Below are 22,354 nucleotides of genomic sequence, written 5' to 3' on the forward strand. Positions count from 1 at the left end.
ATCAAATGTCTTTTGAAAATCCAACTCTATAACATCAACTGGTCCTCCTCTATCTACTCTGGCTCATACCTCCTCAAAGAACTCTAGTAAATTTATCAGACACAATTTCTTCTTCATGCAACCACATTGACTCTGCTTGATCAGATAATGACTTTCCAAATGCACTGCTATTCTGTCCTTAATAACTGATTCAAAGATTTTTTTCAATAACTGAAATTAGACTAACTGGCCTGTATTTTTCCTCCTTCCCTTTTTGAAGGAACATACCACATTGCCAAAAGTTGGAAAACTGCCACAGTTCCAAAACTCTTAGGTTTTTGGATAATGACAACCAAGGCATCCACAACCTCTGCAGCGAGCTCCTTTAAGATCCTGGAGTGAAAACCATCAGGTCCAGGGGACTTGTCATTTTTAATCCCCTTAGTTTGCTTAAAACTAATTCTTTGGTGATGGTGACTGTATTTAATTCCACCTCCATGCTTTTGACCATTTCTGGGATGCAGTTAGTATCATCTGCAGTAATAAGTAATAAAAAAAATCTATTTAACACCTCTGCCATTTTTTTTGTTCCCCAGTTTCATTCTCTAAGTGGTCAATGCTTTCTTTTACTTCTCTCTTCCTTTTGATGTACTTTAAAAAGCTCATATTGTCTGTTTTTTATGTTTCTCCCTAGCTGCCCTCAGTTTATTTTTTCCTTCCTGATTTATTTTTAGTTATTTTTATCGCATTCTGAATCTATCACAATCTTCCAGCCTACCACAAACCTTTGCCAGCTTTTATGTTTCCACTTTCACCTTAAAAGCTTCCTCAAATCATCCATGGTAGGATCTTCATCTTCTTAGCATCTTTCCTGATTAGGTTGTCAGTGTGGATCACATTGGTGTAAACAGAACAGGGTTCAATCCCCATTCAGACTGGGGACAATTAGAGCCAGCCTTTTTTCCCCAATCTGTGGTGACGGTCATGGTGCTATGGGTCAGACCTGCCTTCCAGCAGAGAACTGAAGAAGCAGCATTTGTGCATTCAATTAAACTATTAAAGTTTTTTTTAAGTTTATTTATTAGCCACAAGTAATGCTTACATTAACACTGCAATGAAGGTACTGTGAAATTCCCCTATTCAGAAAATCTTGAGCAAAAATCAGAGATGCAGTTTCTGGCTGCACTCTTGTCTGCTGTAACTGGCAGATGAAGACACTACACACTGGCTGAGGTGTGAAGAATATTTTCAAAGTTAAATCAAAAAAAAATTCATATGACAAAGTTGAACTATTCGATGCCCAACTAAATATGAATGAGGTTATCCATCCAAAAACCCTTCCGATTCCCTACTCTGTGCCATCTATTTTTGCTGAATGATTCCAGAAATTTTACTTCCAATTCTCTGCTTTGTTTATTCATTCCAAATGTTACTCTTTGTTTGAACTTTTGCTTGACATCAGTGCTGGATTTACTTCAAGTATCCCCTTGTGCTGCATTTGTCATTCAGTTTGAAGTTATATTTAGAATGTAGCTTTTTCCTACAGTTTCCTAGTTTATACAGGTTTTGAAGATCATTGTTCAAATCATCTCCAAAAGGTTACCAAGTCCCAAATTCTCCCAGATATCCCCAAACCCCAGGGAGCAGCCACCTCCAGGTTTGCAACTTGACCTGGTGTCTTGGTGACTATAAATGGACACATTACTTAATATGTGGAATGCTCCCTCCCAATTTAATGGTATCTACACGTTCAGTCACAAAGCATGTATTAAACCCGTCCAAAAATATTTCACTAATGGTTTATATGCTGTATTTTTCTCTCGTGTACAAACAGCTATACATCTGGAACTTTTCCATGGTGACCAAAAATACCTTAATCATTTTGGGAATATCTGAACACTGCTAATGAAATTTCTATAAAATCTCTAAAGGACACTTACTTTTTCATAATTTGAATCTCATGACACCACCTCTCTTTGTTTCTTGCACTCAACTCCAAACGACAGGCTTTCACTGCAATCCTTTCTCCAGTATTCTGGAAGAGGTGTTTGGAATTGTAAGTTTATTCTGAAGTAAAAAAACCTTTGTGTAAAGTCAAAACTGTTTGCAACTGAATATAATGGACGGAATCTTCCCAAAATTGCCAGGGGAACCCTTTACCCCCACATGCTACCCCACTTTGCAAGCCCACATACCTTATTGTGTTCCCACCTGTATAAGACCCCCATCATTGTGCATACCCACTACACAGTCAGCCCCATTCCTTTGGCACTGCCCCAGTACACTTATGGTGCCCAAGTGGTCACTGCCAGAGTGCCAGGTGGGCACTGCCTGAGAGGCACTGCCCAACACGTCCCCACCACCAAGGGGCTTCAATGGCCTTTGATTCCCTTGACACGGCCACAGCACTTGATGCTGTTACTGCAGAGCAGACAGAATATTCAAGGAGATGGGGAGCAGCCATGCGGGACCAGGCAAGTTCTTTTAACTTAGATCAGTTTTATGTCAATAGGCTCCACGCCCTTTCTGGGGATGAACCTGTTCTCAACAGTAAAACAGGATTGAGAGAATAACAAACAAACCTGTGCCAAGTGTGCACCAGTTTTTCCGCCCCCCCGCCATATGCCATCTTCCTGGCTCACCATGCTGATCAACTGGCGCAGTGAGCCAGTACGATTGCACCCAATACCTGTAATAATGCTCTTATTTGTTTAATTCAGCTATTTCCAATGAAAGATCATTAACATAAAATATTGGTCCTGAAATTTCAGAAGCCAAGGAGAAGGTAGGTTTCTAAGTGGCTGGGATTATGGGTTCAGATGCAGTGGAGGAGTAGGTCAGTAGTATAAGTTACCCAATTTTAACTTTTCCAAGATAACAATTATTGTAATACAGTCAGAACCATTTGAAGATTGTGATTTAAATCATACTTCTGGATGATTCCAACTGCAAAGCTATTGCCTAATGAAAGTTTGAACGCTCCAGGCAATTATCATGCAATCTTTAGCTGGAGACTTCCCAGGTGTGCATGTGTGGGGGAGGATGGAGGATTCCCCCAGCACATCTTTGGAGTATCCTCCAATTATAATGCCCTGAAGTCCGAACGTTACAGGCTATTAAGTCTGCTTCTTCTCAGATGTTTCCAGACTTAGTAAGCATTTCTACCATCTAAAGCTGTTATTTCCGCTAGTCTTTGGTTTACTTTTTATCTGACTCTTTGATCTGCAAATTTTTTCTGAAATTAGATAAACATCTGATTTACAATCTTTACAGCAGGCAGGCCAAACAGGCACGTAACTAAAATGGAAAGTTAATTATTTAAGGGGAAACTTTACATGTTAAAATACAGCTAGGACATAAATCATCCCTTTGAACTAGTGAGTTATAATATAGTTCACATCTTTTGTTAGCTCTCAACAATCACTAGGGTCAAGCTTAAGTTGGCCACCTTACTGATGTACATGTTTATGGCAATACCTTTATAAAAAACATTGTACATGAAATGGGGATCAGAATCTTGAAGCATGCAACAACTTGCATTTAAAGAGTGCCTTGAAAGTAGTAAAATGTTCCAAGTCATTTCACTGGAACACTGACTGAATACCAAATTTCTGTTGCCAAAGAAAGAGATATTGTAATAGGGGACCAAAAGTTTGCTTCAAGGTAAGTTCTAAGGAGTATTTTAACAGACAGGGATGCAGAGAGGTTTAATCAGAGAATCCATGGAATCATAGATTCCCTACAGTGCAGGAGGCCATTCGGCCCATCAAGTCTACACTGACAACATTCAATCCCCACATATTTACCCCACTAATCGCTCTAACCTACGCATCCCGGAACACTAAGGGGCAATTTAGCATGGCCAATCACCTAACCTGCACATCTTTGGACTAGGAGAGGAAGCCAGAGCACCTGGAAGAAACCCACACAGACACAGGAAAAATGTGCAAACTCCACACAGACAGTGGCCCAAGCCAGGAATTGAACCTGGGTCACTGGAGCTGAGTCAGCAGTGTTAACCACTGTGTCACCGTGCACAGGAGGGAAATCCAAAGCTTTTCGGATTCAAGCACATCCCTTTCAATTAATTTATTTCATTAGCTTTCCCCCCTTTTCTAGAGAACTGCATATTACAATCCAAGATGGTTTTATGATAAGGAAAAAAATGGGAGAAATATAAATCTAGCCTCCAAAGGCACGCAAACAAATTATCTGGGCAGAAATACAATACTTAAAATGAGAAAGAGAAGAAACTTAAGCCACTGATCTTAATTGGATCTCTATCATGCTCTTCGAGTCTATTCAAATCAAACATAAGTTTCCAATTTAGTTGCAATAGACCAAAGTTGGCTGTACAGTATACATATAAATAATGCAGGTCAGATAGTTTGATGGTTTAGCAAGTTATAGCATTAAGGTCAGCATAATGAAGTTGTAAGAACCAGATCTGTTTCCTCAGTGCTCAAACGATTCAATGAATTCCTGACCTCAAGCAATCTGTTGTTCCCGTGGAAATCAAATTATTAGCAACTGTTCAGAATACCATTTTTATAAAATTTGTTCTTAGGATGTGGGTATTGCTGGCTAGGCCAGTTTTTATTGCCCATCCACAATTGCCCTCTGGAAGATGGAGGTGTGCTGCCTTCTTGAACCATTGCAAGAACAATCAAGGTACTGCTAGGAAGGGAGTTCCAGGAATTTGACCCAGTGACAATTACTGCGTGGTGGCGGGGAGAAGCAAGCTATCTGCCCACTCAGTTGTAGTGTATGATTCAAGCAGATTTATATAGCAGCTGCTCCCCAGACATAACCACAGCGTTATGGATCCAAATTCCAAGGCTTCCTGTCACAAAGATTACTCATGAGAAGGTGACGTAATCTCAGTTGATTTGTAAATCTTTCATGGAAGCCAAACATTCCAACCAAATGTGTATGAAAATCTGGGATTATTCAATTTACTGAAGTTTGTGAATTATAAGCCATCATAAAGCAGCTAAGGAGAAATCTGCAATCTTGAAAAGAAATCTTCTGTCACCAAGTTTTTTTTGTTTCATCTAAAACCAAACTCATTAAGTTACGAAAGCCAGGTTTGTCAGTGGTGTATAAAATTTACCTTATGTTCATACATATAGACATGTCCAAAGCCTCCTGTTCCAAGCCGTTCCTTTAAATCCCAGGGCCCACACGTCTGAACCTGTTTAAAAGGTGGTTTCTCCATCCCTGATACAAACGCAATCACTGTAATGGCAAAAATATTCAAAACTATTACAGTAACAAAATGTTGTAAAGCTTAACTGCAAACAGAAATATCGGAAAGTACAGATAATTAGTCAGCATTCGAAAAAGAATGATCAGGTACAGTTTCTATTGTATCACTTCATTTGGGCTCCTTTTTCATTCTAACAGTGTGGATCATAGACAAAGTGGCCAGAGTGCGAATGGGAGTGTAAAATGAATTGATGAGTCAAAAGGAAGTTCGGATTATGACTAAGTACAAAACAAAGATATTCAGCAAAGCAGTCACCCACACATATCGCTGGTCTACCTGCTATACAGGATGTTCTATTCTAAGCAACAAAACAGAGACAACCTATGCATGTCATTTATATGCAACAAGCATTTGGGCTACTGAGCAACAGTGGAGGAATCAACATGCGTTCGTGTCTTTCCTGAATTATCATCATAACAATATTTCAACTTTCAAACACATACCAAACTTACAGTAATGAGGTCCATAGAACATATTAAAGGCCATGCATTCCCATCCAATCAGTGACTTGATTGTATGTAAAGAAATGCAAATTTTGGGAAAGATGTTAAATTGAGGCCTTTGCTCAAATATGACATGACACCGTTTGAATAGAATGCAAAAAATTTTCCCAGTGTTCTAGCCAATATCATCCTTCAATCAATGCCATCAAGAACAGAGCCTGAGATAGTTTGGGTAAGCAAATTAACTTCTACATTTGTCCAAGCAATCCACTGCATGCAAAGTATCTTGAGATGTCCTGAGAATAGACTATTTTGGTGGGATCTGCTGAAACAACAGAAAATGAGCAACCCACAGAAGAGCAATAAAACATCAGCTGCTTGGGTTATATGTTGGTTGCAGGAGTGCATTAACAGAGCAGAACTGTAGGATAGTATGAATGTGATAGATCTAAAACCCACTAAGAGGTCTGTTCTACTAAATGAGGTAGTCTTCTCAGTTCAAATTTGCTCGATTTATCTAATCTGTTAATGCAACTTGAACCATGAAAAGAACACTCCCAGTGTTGTGTTTTATTAAAATTGTCTAATTTGTGCAACACAACACAATTATTTTGAAGCATGAGTAAAACATTGAACCAAGTAGACTGTAGAAGCAAAATCATGGGCGACACTTGAAATAAGCACGACAGTGCATCATGCATCAGTTCCACTTGAAATCCATTTAATAAGACAGGTAAGATTCCCAGTGCTGCCCTTTCACGCGTGTTGAATTTCATAATGCTGCCCCAATGTTTACAGTCTATTCCACAAATACTGGTCTCAGATCAGTAACAGTACAGCATGAGGGACAGCCAGCAAACCTGTGTTATGCTGCCATCTCCGCACTTCACTGAGCTCAACAAAAGGATTCTGCAAGAACAAGCCTGCAGCTTCAGTCTCTAGAGAGCTTAGAGAAAAGCCCGAGTGGGAATGTTGCTCCTCTCCTACAAGTAAAAAATTCCACACTACCTTTAAAAATGTTCCAAGAGACCAACTGGACATCTTATAAACATGCTCCATACAGAGCGTTGGTATTTTTAAAATAGCAATTCAAAATAACTATTTCCTGTCAAAAATGGAAATGGTAAGCAAATGGTACAAAGTTTCAAAGTGTAGGACCACCCATGAATGGTAGTCTCTCATCTCTTGGCTTTAGGTTGCCAACGTGATTCTAATGTTATGCTGCTACTTCCATACTAAAGTGTATCAAAACTGCTTGATAATAGTGCAAGGGCAATACTACAAAATCTATGAAGCCACATCTACTTGGTTGTTAATGTATTGCCACGTTATCTAATCATCAAATTTAACTGCTACCGTCAGATTTGTCAAAAAAGAAAATTTACTAATTTACTTCTACACAGCAAAACCAAAGTTCGATACGAGTGCCAAAATCTGACAGAAACAGCAGATATGTTGATGGACAATTTCACATATTACAGCACTCAAAAAAATTAGGAGAAGCAATATTTACAGGAGCTGAGACCAAAGAGGGAAGTGTAAGGAAATTAAATCACAAAATCTGATAACAGTACATGACACAACAGTCAAATTAATATTTCTAAAATAGTGATCCAAAATAACAACTTCCTCATTTCACACTAAAATGGTACGCATCTAGATTAGTCCTGCATCATAGGAGTATAACTCTACTTTGCAGATGGTGGAATAACACTTGACTGCAACCCTGGCCATATCGCAGTGATTTTTCGAAAGTACATAATGACTCTATTTTCCAATTTTTCAATACTTTATCAAAGATATTTACCCACTGTGAAAAGGACGGCCTTTATCAAAGGTACACTTTGGCCACTTGAAAGGAGACATGCTCTCACTCCTATTTTCTTTCCTCATGATGCTGTCGGCAAGATTAACAAAATGGGAGGGGAACAAAACATGGCTGTCCACCTCAGGGTATTAGGCACTAATTCCTAGCATGTTTCTCATCATACCATCTGTAGCATAGCCACCTGACCGCAAGTAACAGCGACTACAAATCAATCTTGAAGGAAAAGAAAGATGGAGACTAGAAATATAAATACTAAAGAGAAACAAGTACATCCCTCTCTGGTTCTGATATAGAGATCAGATGATTGAAGATTATGTGGAACATAACTAAATGGTAAAGTATCACAGGATAAGGTTTTTGCCTGATGCAAACGCAATGTGTCACAGACTAGCATTTGAAAAAAATCCCCTTTCATGTGACATTATTGTTCATCATTTTACACTACTATGACTCACATAATGTTATGATATAATATCAATAATGTAACACTTAGATTGATTTCAATTTCTGTCCATGGAAAATCAACCAAAAGTTTTAATCCAACTTACATGTGTCCAGTACACATCATTTTCTTTTGCCATAACATAAAATATGTCATTTTCAAAAGTGAACATACCACAGGCACCTTTATAGTCCACAGAATCCCCACAGTGCTATTTGGTTCATCAAGTCTGCATTGTATTGGAATAACCACAAGTCAGCCATAGATGACAATTCACAAGTGATATATCCGTTAAGCTTTGAAGCAAAGTTTGAATTCCTTTCATTCACATTAAGATTAATTGTTCCTTTGATCAGGAAACTACAAAATGGTATGTCTCTTAAAAAACAGCACACTGCTATTGATTAAAATAATTGCTTTGTTTTACATTTGAAAGTCATGTGCTTCATTCAGATCTCCCTCCATACAGCATCATGATTCGCCATGAAACTTCGGAGCAAAGACTCTCAGTGGACATATGTTAACCATTTTTGAGTTTGGTAGGAATCTCCACTCAGAGTTAATGAAACGTTTAAATCAGAAGTGTGTTGAGATACACAACACGTTTAAATGTATTCAGCTGCAACAACACTGGGATGGAGCAAATTTATACGATTCACATTCCTTTCACTGGACTCTGTCCACCCCTCCATTTGCGCAGCATTGTTGCAATATTTACAATTCTCAGGCTGCATTCTGGAAACTTACTAAGATTAGTTCAACCACGTATCTCCCCCCAAGAGATTTATACGTCAAGAAGGATGATGTTGTGCAAAGAAAATGGCAGATAAATCTGCAATGCAAAACAATCCAAGAGGAAACTGCAAATGTCAGTAGATATGGATAAGGTAAATGAACAGTCTTCAGAAATCCATTGAGAAACAAAGAACTGTGAAAAGCTATTGACCTTTGCCTCATGAACTTATTTTGAGAAATTCCTTAATTGTTCTCCATGATGTAAATACTGACAACCTTCACATTTCTAAAACATTTTGTAGGCTTCAAAGGCAACACCTCAAATTTCAACATGTAACAACCACATTTCTATCAAAAACTCAAAATAAACCACATTGTAACCAATAGATTCCACACACAACTTCATAGAATACAAAATTTCACACAACTGAGGACAATTTGTCATCTTCAAAGCCAGGGAAGCCATTGTGCTATTTGAGGTGTAAATGAACTTAAAAACATAGGTTGGGATTCTCCGGCCGCTCACAGCGGCGGGATTCTCTGGCCCCTCCGGCAGCACACCCTCACCTGCAGGTTTCCCGCTGGTGTGAGGTGACGTCAATGGGAACTCCCATTGAAAGTGAAAGGATCAAAGACTCCCGCCGCTAGCATACAACGTGCTACCTCCCATTGATGAGAAACACACGCTGGGAGGCTGGAGAATCTCAGCCACAATGTGGCATATCAGGGGTAGTCAACAGAAATGTAATGCAAACATTACATTACCACATCAGCAGATATACTAATAATAGGCTAAAATATTTGTCAACCATTTGCTGCACAGTTCCCATGATCATTCTGTGTCAGAGTGTTTTGTCACACTTCAGATATCACCACTTAAGGTTTTTTTTCCCCCATCCTACAATGCTGACTGGCTCAAAATAAGGGAAGCAGCAGTTGAGAATTGAAGTCTTCAGTTCTCAACTACTGCTTCCCACTGCGTGGGTGTACTGAGCGGCACAGTGGTTAGCACCGCTGCTTCACAATGCCAGGGACTCGGGTTCAATTCCAGGCTTGAGTCACTGTCTGTGTGGAGTTTGCATGTTCTCCCTGTATCTGCGTGGGTTTCCTCCGGCTGCTCTGGTTTCCTCCCCCAGTCCAAAGATGGGCAGGTTAGGTGCATTGGCCATGCTAAATTCTCCCTCAGTGTACCTGGTGCCGGAGTGTGGCAATGAGGAGATTTTCATAGTAACTTCATTGCAGCATGAATATAAGCCTACTTGTGTCTAATAAATAACTATTTTAAGTCAATGCCTTAGTAAACTGCTGGAATACTGTCAGGAGAATAACAAGAAAACAACCAAAATATAGAAATGTTTTCAAAAACATGTTCATCCACATTTCTCCTCAGCAACTGAATTTCTTGATGCCCAAAATACATATTTAAACAAAAGCTTTTTAAAAATATATAATCTGCAATACATGGTTAAATTTTCCAACCAATTTGATTTTGTGTCCTTTCACACTTCAAGTATTTCTGACAGTGTCTTAATCTGTTTCAAAACCTTGAGCTTCAGCTTGAAACATCTATCCTAGAACAGTTACAGAGCAACAACTCTATGCCTTTGGTAGAGAGAAATGTCTGAATATGCTTGATGACCAAACTCAAAAAGTGGATAGGAGAAGATTTTTGAGGACCTCAAAGACAGTGAGAAAGGTGAAGTCCCAGAATTTAAGGGATTCCAGAGAAAGGGCTCAAAATGGACAATGGCACATCTACCAAAAAGAGGAAATAACAAGAAGCCAGGGTCAACATAAAGAAACATGTTAATCGGATCCAAGCAAGCTGATGAAGTGAAATCCAGGCACAGAGCTTATTGAATTGTTCAGTCTCATAGCTCTTCTCCAATACAACCAAGTGCCCCAACTGTTCCGTAGTTCTGTTCTCTTTTTAAATAAATCAAATAATCAATACAATAAAATAACAAATACAGGTGAAACCACTGGTGGGCCACTATGCTCAAAGACAATTAGTACCCATCACCTGTTTTTCTTACTCTTAACAATGTCATTATCAAGACATTAACAGATTCCCCTCTTTTCTTTAAATTAAAAGAGTTTTGAAAACATAAGAACAATCTTTCAAAAAAACTATTCAAAACAAAATTATATTTTTTTCACCTGTCTCACATTATAGTCCAACCATCCATTAACAGATCACAAATCCCCCCTTAAATAAAAGTTAACAAGTCAAAATAATTTAAAAAAGCAACCAGAAAAAACTGATTGTCCATATACTCATTATAACATAAGACATCCATCCCTCTTCTTGTACATCTAATAACTCTTTGCAGCAAGCATCTCTTTTCGTACAAGAGTGTGACAACTGGAGACTTACATCCACCCATTTTATTTTGGAAATCTTTCTAACATGTATTTTGTACTAGCAAAATCAATCTTCAACCTTTGTTCAGTGACACCCTTGTCAAATGGACATCGTTCCAAAGAGAACTGTTATCCAGCATTCTACGGGCACACTTCTCTCAGAGTACCCCTTCAGAATATTGGGTGAGTACACCCTCATATCTGTTGTTTTAGCTAACACAGTGTTAAATCAAGCCAAGGTGCATTTTAACTACCCTTTTTTTATTTTCTTTGCTTTACAGGCAAATGGATAACATTAATTATTCTTTCCCAAAGACAATATGATAAACTCCAACACACTGGTATAGCCATCTGGAAGATTCGCATGTGAGGCATCACTAAAAATGACTAACTTCATATGTTCTGGATCACCCAAGACTGGAAATTTAAGTACCATTTCTCCAAATTTAATTTCTTAAATATTTTATTTGCTCTCAGAACCTTAACTGTGGTATGTTTCCTCTTGATACTCAGTTCCAATACATTACAATTGGCATCAGGTCAGGTCTGAGCAGCACAACTGTCCAATCAAATGTCTTAATTTCTCGATTTCATCCTTGGATGCAAGATTTTCTCTTTAAGAAGACCTCACCTGATTTTCTGGGCTGTGTTTGATTTTCTAGGTGAGATTGTTGATTCAAGGTCACTCCCAGCTCATTCTGCTTAATGTCTAACCCTATATATTTAAAGATTCCAAAAACATGACAGCCGACATTAAACTCCTTTTTTTTTAAAACAACTATTGCTCAATTTCTGCAGAAATTCCCCACATAAGTTAGCCTATTCGTTTCTCTTCAAGATACCGAGGGAACATTACTGGGACTGATTTTGGCTGAATACAATTCGTTTTCAGCAGGATGGAGCAAACTGAGAAACACCACACCCTTGATGCATCATTCAACCCAAACAACACTTGTTTAATTTCCATAGTTTCCCTCCCATATTGCCAGCTTCTTTAGGCAGTTCCAAAAACACTCCTCTTTGAAATTTCTCACCCTGTCATTTTCATATCAATTTACATTCCCAGGAACATGTTGCTAAAAGATCAAAGAAAATCTTCAGGCCCACTCTTCCTGAACTGGGGGAGTCCAATCTGACATTTTGATCACCAAGTGCTTCTTTGAAACCTCGAGTCACTAGTCCAGCTTGAGGGAGTACCTTTTCTGTGCATATCCTGTGTAATAAAGCTGGCCAACCCCTATCTAGTATTTCATAGTATACACTAAATTCTTTCTAACTTTTTTACTTGGAATCCTGCATCAATGTTTAATTTGTTAATAGCCACTAAAGCTTCTCGATTACAAGGGCTTCTTGTTCTCCTAGTATTCTAGCCTGTTTGATTATCCTCATTATTTTCAAACCATAGTCTCTACATGCTCTTCTATTTCTTTCTGCACTACTACATGATACATCCCTTCAACGATCAGGATTCTTTTCACAAGTTTGTTTTCTTTCCCTAGGTCCATGATCACTTCCAGGTCCATTTTCACAACTCTCACTGCATTTTATGACATTCCACATCTTTACCTCATTTTGTCAATCCATAGATCTTAGTTTCTGTCCCTCATCTTGCATATTTAGCCAACGTTTGTATTTGCCAGTGGCTTTTCCTACTCTCCTTCGAATGGTGACATCCCTGCATTCAGTGGCCTTTTCTGGCACGTTACTCTAATGCCAACCTTTGGTTGATGTCCTTTTGTGATAAACAGCCTTATCCTGCACTTCAGTATCACTTTGTCCAGTCAGCCTATTATCTGCCATAAATCTACTCCTTATAATTATCCAATATATGTGTATGTGAAGTGCTTGATGCCTCATCACTTTTGTATTACTTGTTCAGACTCTGTAAATATACAATTAGTGCCAAATAGCTTTGAAGAGTGTTTGATCACCATGATTTTTCCATCAGTGCCTGCAACCTTAACCTAGCCTTTTTGCCCTGCTTTCTTGTAACATACCATGACCTCTGGATTAAAATTTATTTCTGATGGCTTTTTTTGCCTTAAGGCTTGCTGAATCTTTGCTGAAACTTCAGCCTTGATAAACGCCTTTCTTCCTGCATTCAGGTGCTCAGAGAAAAAAGTAGTACAGTCCATTCCAAGGCCAGGAATAATCCCACACCAAAGGTATTTTTGAATTTCTCCCAAGTTAAATTCATAGGGCCAAGTATTTGAAGTGAATTCTTCTCAGGGACTGCCCGTGTCAGGGCATCTCATCAGTTACTGCATGATTTTTTTTTTCATAAGCTTCATTACTGAATGGACTTTGTCTTTTCTCGATATTACTGTTGACACACTGGGTGGGATTTTACAGCCTTGCTTGTCCCAAAACTGGAAAATCCCAACCCAAAGTCAACAGATTTTCCCTCACCCTTTGCAAGCTCCTGTGGAGCTGGCAAGGGATGGACAATGGGCCATGATGGTATCCCTTTTTTTAAAATACATATATTGCATTTTTCACTGATCTCTTCAATAAGTTTAGTATCGTCACTGGCCATTACCCCTGCAACCTTTAGTAGGATTTTTAACCTATGATAAGATGGATGGGCAAACTGCCAATGTAGTTTTAATGTCATTGGCATTTCTTTAACATTTGATTAGAGATGGATATTAAGGGGATACAAAGTTCTGACTGAATTTCCAGATTTTCCAAAACAATTATCTTATTGTGTTCCATATCGAATTTCATTTAACCTTTTTCATAGACAACTTGCTCAATAGTAAGAATATTTCACTGGATATGACATCTGTGCTAATAAAGTAGCTTACCCCAGCTATTTCACAGAATATCACCAGTGATTTTAGTGACTTTTACGTGTTGTCATCCCAGGAGCTGAAATAAATAGAACGTTCGTATTCCTAACTTCAGGCTTTACCACTTAGAGAATCCGACCTATCCACTCTGCATGCTGTGGACATGCCCCCACTATCTAACAAGTCAATCGAATGAATCCACAACTAGAACACCCACTACTGCAGACTAAAGCTTTTCATGGCCTGATCCAATATCACCTTCTTCTTTCAAATCTTCCACCTCATCTGCAATTTCAAAAACCCTGTTATTTCATTTCAAACAAGTATCCACATGATGATATTTTGAGTCACTTCTGAAACATGATAATTACTCGATAATTCCTGATGTTCATTTTTCTGCTACATCTTTCATTTGTTAGAGCTGTCAATAGGGTCTCCATCTTCATTCCTTCTATTTGTGGTTCTTTCATATTGACGTTTGCGCCCATATCGGAACGATCTTTGAATGCTTGTAGCATCAAATCCTCCAGTATTACTATGAAAGTCCCATACCTGGCTTTTTCTTAACCAGTATCCATATATCCATTTCACTCTTCCATTGGTAATAAGATTCAGCTTCACAGGACAATGGTGCAAAATGATATCCTGATATTTTAGACTTGGTTTCAGCCATTGTTATCTAAAGTAGCTCCATTTACAACCTTCTGTGTGAAAATAAATCTTAGTTTCCAAGGCCACCATCCTATGCTACCAATGTTAATAGGATTCAAGTCAACTGGTGAAGCTAAAACAAAGACATTGTTTTATCATATTGAGGACGTTTATTGACTTGTTCAGGCTCATAGCTCTCCCCCCACAAATCTAGTGTCTCAGCTATCTCCTATTTATGTGCACTCAAAGACAATTAATAACCATCACCTGTTTCTATTAACATTAATATAATTAACAAGACATTAACAAACAGCAACAATACAGACATAATGGCGGGATTGAGGGCAGCAGTGAAAATGAAGAAGTGGGTATCAGTGTACATGCAAGTGAACCTCATTTTCAGATAATGTTCTCAAGGGGCATCAACAATTAGATGCAAAAGAGAAGGGGGCCATGGAGACATCTCTGAGGAACGCTAGTGTAAGGAAATAAAGAGAAGCCATTTGTGGATATGCATGGCTCTAGAATTAGATAACCAAACAAGAGCAATCCTACTGAGCTGCACAACAGAAAGACAGGAGGATGGTGTAACCATTTATCTGCTTAGGGTCAATTTTAGTGATATGGCAGGGACAGGAACTGGAACTGGATTCCAGAAATTCAAGTAGACGGACAGGGAATTAGAAGGCTACAAGCAAATGTTTGTAGGCATGGTATAGACAGAAGTTAAACTCAGTGTTTTTGAGGTTTTTTTCTGTTCAAGGAAAATGTTAATTAAAGACTGTATAAGTTGCAGACACACTACTTGTGCAATAAATGCTTGTTTATGAAATGCGTTGATTAAAGATAGTAGCAGACACACTAACTGTGTGCCAGGAACTTGCTGACGCTGGGACAATCAATGGATCGCAAAGGGGAAAAACACTGCCTGGCAAGGTAAAAGAGGTCACTAACTGGTTAGGTGATATGGTTAACAGGCTAGAACAGCCTTCTTTCACCCAAATGCCATCTCTTTCTCTACATAAAGACACCAATCCCTCCCCCCGTCAGATTCTCAGACCTCACCATCAGTGTTTATAAATCTTTACAAAGGCATTTCTTCTCTTCGTACCTCAACATTTTAAAAAAATCAAGTTGAACGTTGTGCCAAACCTTTTCTTTCTGAAATTTAGTCATTGGCCATTGAGTGAGAAAAGAATGAAAGTGTGCACCCCCACCCGCTTGCAAATAGGTGGGCAAGCCTACTCCAAAGCATCCTGAACCTATAGTTGCCTTCAAACTCCCAAAATTCAAGGCCCCCACCTCCTGCCAATGCTCCTAAAGGACCCTCAGAGTTCTCCCAGATTTAAGATTGCCATCAAAATGCTGACAGCCTGCATTTCCCATCCCCATAATGACTGACCCCTTGCCAATGCATCCATATTCAGGACTATCCCCATTTCTGATGTAATTCCTTACCCTTTGTTGTAATTGCTTTGTGCACATTTTCTGTCCACCTCACTTGCAACATTAAGCATAAATTTCCATCTGAAATAACTGGATCCCAAAGTCGATTTGCTTTGCGAAGTAACCACACAATAATTTCACACAAACAAAAGAATTTGATTCCTGCTCCTTCATTATTGATATTTTTCTGCTTGACCTGGGCGGTGGTGAGGAAGCATGTACCTAAAGGACCAACTTACAACAAATTCTGCTAGCAAGTTCCTCCACAATAAGGCAGGGAAATGTAGGACACCTAGACTTAAGATACTGCTGACTAAAACCAACAGCTCACAAACACAAGAGCTAAAGGAAACAAACTGAAAATAGTAAAAACTGTTTTTTGTTGAACTGGTAGAATGCAAGATTCTGAAAAAAGTGTGCAATTAATCAATCTGACATTTAATGGCCATCACTGCATTACACTTCCCAAACTGATCAAAGACATTGAAATTAAACACACATTTCTTACATTAGAAAACATTATAAAAAATTACAGCCACCATCTTCAAAGTGCTAAACATTAAGAATTTTCTTTATTAGCAAAGGACATTCTTCAAATAACCATTCATTACCAATATAACTGTACCTTACTTAGAAGCATCGCAAGACATTTAGGTTGGCACAGTGGTTAGCACTGCTGCCTCACACTGCCAGGGACCCAGGTTCTATTCCAGCCTTGGATAAATGTCTGTGTGGAGTTCGCACGTTCTCCATACACCTGCATGGGTTTTCTCCCACATTCCAAATATGTGCAGTTTAAGTGGATTGGCCATGCTAAATTTCCCCTTAGTATCCCAAGATGTGTAGGTTAGGGAGATTAGAGGGGTAAATACATGGGGTTATGGGGATTGGTCTTGTGTTAGATACTCTGTTAGAGGATTGGTGCAGGCTTGATGGGCTGAATGGCTCCCTTTTGCACTGCAGTTCTATGATTCTCGGGGAGGCAGCGGCAGTAGTCATATCATTGGAATGCAGAGGTCTAGGCCAATGCTCATAAATACCCGCATGGTTCACTAACCTCCTTTTCGGGAATGAAATCTGTCATCATTACTTGTCCTAGCCTACAAGTGATTCCAGACCCACAGCAAGGTGGTTGACTGCTCTCTGAAATAGCCTAGCGAGTCACACAGTTCAAGGGCAATTTGGGATGGGCAAATTGATGACCACATCCCATGAAGAAAAAATATGTTCTGTTGGAAAGAAGATGCAAATTGTTCTGAAATACGGAAAAAAAGAATTGCACTTTTATCGTGCTAAGATATTAGGTTGCCACAAAGCACTTTAAAGTTAATGAGGTACTTTTTACAAAGATGTAGTCATCATTTTAATGTAGGAAACACAGCAGCCAATTCGCACACAAGGTACCACAAACAGCAATGTGATAATGGCTAGATAACCTGATTTTGTGTGTTGTTCAATGGTGCAGAAACCAGAGGGACTTAAGTGAGTGCGCTCTCATTCTCTCCCTCTTTCCTTTGGAATAAGCATGTCGCTTGGTTCGAGAAGCCAACTGTCAGAAACCTACAGCAAAACCAAGATCTTGTAATAATTGTATTATCATCTGCATCTTACCACATCCAGGAAATGTTAACTTGGGTAGCTCTTCAAAGTAATGTCATGGGATTTTTTTACAACTGCCTGAGGGGGAGGTGGCCACTTAGTTTAATATAAGGTGGCACATCTAACATTGGAGTGCTCCCTCACTGGAATGTTAGCCCAGGTTTTATGCTTAAAAGTCCTTCATTCAGGATTTGAACCATTAATCTTATGACTAACAAAAGAATGTTATCACTGAACCACAGTTAACACTTAAGCCAATGTGGGCATCTTGTTACGAGACTACAGTCCTTTATTTTTCAACTTTCAACTGCCTGGAAATTTTGCAATTTGAACTGAGGCAGTGCAAACAGTTTAAATATGCAAGGCCACCTTCCAAAGTTGGGGCAAGAAACAAACAAGTCACCCTTGGGGGATTGCAAAGAAAGAGACAGTTTCTATAATCAATAAACCCATAGAAACTCATGACTGTCTAAGGAAGAGACATTAAAAATGCCAAGTACTGGGGACTGAAACAATGGCTGCCACAGACAGACATACCTAAAATCTCTTGGAAATTTGATTTGGTTTATTAATGTCACATGTATTAGTGTACGGTGAAAAGTATTGTTTCTTGCACACTATACAGACAAAGCGTACCGTTCATAGAGAAGGAAACGAGAGTGCAGAATGTAGTGTTACCATCATAGCTAGGGTGTAGAGAAAAATCAACTTAATGCAACGTAGGCCCATTTAAAAGTCTGATGGCAGCAGGGAAACTGTTCTTGTATTGGTTGGTACATGATTTCAGACTTTTGTATCCCTTTTTTTCTAACAGAAGAAGGTGGAAGAAAGAATGTCCGGGGTGCATGGGGTCCTTATGCTAGTTGCTATGCCAAGGCAGCAGGAAGTCTAGACAGAGTCAATGGATGGGAGGTTGGTTTACATGACAGATTGGGCTACATTCACAACCTTTTGTAGTTACTTGTGATCTTGGGCAGAGCAGGAGCCATACCAAGCTGTGATGCAACCAGAAAGAGTGTTTTCTGTGGTTCATTTGCAAACGATGGTGAGAGTCTTAGCTGTCTTGCCAAATTTCCTTAGTCTTCTGAAAAAGCATTGGTGGGCTTTCTTAACTATAATGTCGGCATGGGGAGACCAGGACAGGTTGTTGGTGATCTGGACACCTAAAAGCTTGAAGCTTTCGACTATTTCTACTTCATCCCCTTTGATGTAGACAGGGGCATGTTCTCCACTGCACTTCCTTAAGTCGAAGACAATCTCTTTCATTTTGTTGGCATTGAGGGAGAGATTGTTCTCGTCACACCAGCTCACTAGATTCTCTCTCTCTCATTCCTGTACTCTGTCTCGTCTTTGTTGGAGATCTGATCCACTATGGTGGTGTCATCGGCAAACTTGAGGCTACTGGTCTGTGTGTGGCCAAAATATTTCAAGGCCAGCCATAAGCAAGAGATTGCAAGTGATGGGGTCCAGTAAGTCTTCAGCAGAGCAAATAAGCTGAGGATTTTCTCTCTCTCTCTTTTAGAATATGCATGTCACTTGGTATGAGAAGCCAACTCTATTTGACACATATGATCTTGTAATAAAGACAAGATCTTCTACATCTGACCATTTCCAAGAAATCAGCTGACCTAAATGAGTCTCAATGTTTAAAACCTACATGCCAAAGACAAAGGATACTTAACTATATATTCTTTTACTGTTTTCACTGGAGTCTAACACTCTTTATTTCTGATATCTGTGTGGTCACACACACACACACAAGTGAGGTGACCCCAAGATTGCATGAGGGTGGAATGCTTGATGCTAATTTTCATTATTTTCCTCAGGTTTAGTGGTTAATAAATTTGTTCTGTTTATCACTCAAGAAAACATTGTTTGATTGGTTCCTTACTGCACACGTTTAAATAGTTAAATGCATTCCAATTTGGAAAAGGCATATCCTCAGAGAAAGAAATGTAAACATTAGTTGTGACTAACTAAGGAGGTTGAATAGAGAGGAGCCAGTTCATCCCTTCCCACTGGTCATAACAAGCTATTAAATTCAGTTTTGCAATTATCCATGTTGGGAATTTAACTTAATCTTTGGTTGCAAGTGAATGAGACTAGTTTGCTGACAACTACAATCATTGTTTGCCTAAGCTAGGCTAGAATAAAGGATTAGGGTAGCCTATTAGGTGAAACTGAGGCCTTACTTGATGCAATTTTTCAAAGCCATCTTGACCTTTTGGCTAAGATGAAGTGTCAGATCAAGCCCGGGAGGGCTACAATGCCTCAAAGTGTCAGCTTGAATCTTGCTTAATCAAGCCCAAGATGCAATGTCTTGTCTTGTCAGCTTAGATCTGATTTGTCCTTCATGTGGGGACCATGATTAGACTTAAATTTACATTTTTTTTAATTAAATTTTTTTCATTAGAATTAAAGTATCGAAAGGCACGAATAAAAAAAAAGTACTTTAATACAAAGGTGAGTGCACAATCAAAATGAATATAGACAGCATCCCAAAAAACACACTTAACATTACATCATTTTTTTTGGATACTGCAATTTCACTATCCTTCAGTCTCTGTATTGTGGAGCCAAATGCCCCAATTCTTGTTGATTTGTTTTTCTCATACCCTTCACATTAATCTTATTGAAATTATTCGTAAAGATACTTTACCGACCTCTACATGTTTTTGATTACAAACCCAAGTTTACATTATCTAAAGTTTGATCAATCTTGGTGAATAATTAATCCTGCGCATCTTAAAATTTCTACAGGATACCTATATCCAGGCTTATGTTTGAAAGGCCAGCAATCCACCCATCTGTTGTTACCTATACTTATACTTTACAATCTGCATTTTCCTTTACTCAGTCACATTCCCCGTTTACTTCTTCAATGCAAACATTTTACATAACTGTTGACTATTTATTCCAAATTGGCTTCCTTACTTGCTTGAATAGCTTTCTATCCTCTTCACCGAGATGAGCTGGAAAGTTGTGATTATCTTATTGCCCTTAAAATGCATTTCTACCCAAACTATTTCTGGCACCCTTTTTGCTTCCCACCCACAAATACATCTTATACCATTAAAATCAACAGTCTGCATTCTCTTTTGTCTATTTATTCTCAGTACCACCTCTGACAAGCATGAGAGAATTTGGAAATCCAAACTCATGACTTCATTCATTTCCAAGCTGTCCAAAAGACAGTTGTTTCAGTCAGTTCAGTTTTTAAAAGAAACCACTGAACTACAACTCAAATTCTATGCTTCGCTACACTTGATGTGGATAAATGGGCAATATTTAACATCTTCATTGTGGAGTTTGGGGCTGCACAGCTGGTTGGATGCCTTGCAAGAAAACTGAACTTTCGTATTTCTAATATACGTGTATATATATTTTGGGGTGTTTGGAGTCAGTGTTTTGCACCAAAGCTCCACTGATAAGCTCAAGGCTGCTTAGTAGTTTAGTTCTGGGTAGAGGCCAATGGTCTCTTACTGATATTAACCCATAGATATTTTAGCCATGTTTGTGAGGAAGTGTTGCCTTCTATTAAAGTGGGGACAGGTTCTTAAGAGTTTTCACATCCACGAAAGGACTGCTTAACTTTCAGACTCAGATCTCCCCTTTCTCCACCAGCTGAGGAATTTTTGGTCGTGTTTTGATTTGTTGGTTCTGTTTGAGACATTTCCCTCAATGAGGCCATAAAGTATCACTAAATAGCTGCTGGAAAGTCAGAGATGATCAGTCAGAAACTTTGAAAATTTCAGGCACAGCAATAACAAATGTTTCAATTATGAGAGGGCAGAATCTCTGCTTTGGGCGCGATTAGCAATTGGGGACTACTTTTGAACAGCATCTTTCTTCAAACTCATTTTCATATCAGCAAAAGTACAATGTCATGAACCAACATTTTAGAAACATAATTGTTCATATAATTAATACTTGGTGCTGTCTGATGAATTCAGCTGAAAATGCATTTAACAGAAAACCTAACCATCTTAATCAGCGTCAAGTCCACCAACTTGTAAATAACCCAATTTTAAATAACTGAAAAAGGTCTTTAAAAGACAATATAAATGATGTGTTCTGTTAATGTGCAGCAGTTCTTAATAAACTAACTTATGCCCTTGTTAATTTTCAAAGCCTCTTGAAGGCTTACAAATAACTGCAATTAGCAGAATCTTGCAGTTGTAGCTAATCCAATCTGAGGACATGGTCAATTTCTAACATGATGTTTTTTAGGCAAAAGCAAACGATCAAGGAAATTTGGTTGCGCTTAGCATGATCTGCACTTAAATTTCAGAAATCATTTACGGTGCTTTTATTGCATTGGTCAAAAAAAAAGTGCCAATCCAGGCCATCATAGAACATAGGAATTAGGAACAGAAGTAGGCAAATTCAGTCCTACAAGCCTGCTCCACCAGTCAGATCAAGGCTGATCTTGCCCTGGTCTCAAATTCACCTCCCTACCATTCCCCATATTCCTTTCTGCCTTTTTTATTAGAAATATATCTATTAATTTTTGAAACCATTCAACAATTCAGACTCCATTGTGCTAATAAGGTAGCAAGTTCCACAAATTCACCACCCTCTGCGAGAAGTAGTTCCTCCTCCTCATCTCAGTTTTAAATCTATCACCTATCTATATCTGTGACCTCTTGTTTGAGATTGCCCCATAAGAGGAAACATTTGGTCTACGTTCACTTTATTATCTTTTAAAATATTACATACTTTTTTTCTAAACTCCAGTGAGTATAAGCCCAAACTGTTAAAATCACTCCTTATCCATCAACCCTTTCATCCCCAGAATCAATCTGC

General features: G+C 38.7%; 1 protein-coding gene across 1 annotated transcript in view; it reads right to left on the minus strand.

The window, feature by feature from the left end:
- The window catches only part of chuk (component of inhibitor of nuclear factor kappa B kinase complex), a 75,202-nt gene that overhangs the window by 49,613 nt on the left and 3,235 nt on the right, over nucleotides 1-22,354 (minus strand). Inside the window, exons 2-3 of the mRNA XM_080215895.1 lie at nucleotides 5,093-5,217; nucleotides 1,920-2,014 (exon numbers count right to left, since the gene is read on the minus strand). Of these exons, the coding sequence (XP_080072021.1) occupies nucleotides 1,920-2,014; nucleotides 5,093-5,197 (200 nt within the window). The 5' untranslated portion in view covers nucleotides 5,198-5,217. The remainder of the gene's footprint in view (nucleotides 1-1,919; nucleotides 2,015-5,092; nucleotides 5,218-22,354) is intronic.

The sequence above is a fragment of the Carcharhinus amblyrhynchos genome, chromosome 31, assembly GCF_965287045.1.
Source record: "Carcharhinus amblyrhynchos chromosome 31, sCarAmb.v2.hapA, whole genome shotgun sequence".
Lineage (NCBI taxonomy): Eukaryota > Metazoa > Chordata > Chondrichthyes > Carcharhiniformes > Carcharhinidae > Carcharhinus > Carcharhinus amblyrhynchos.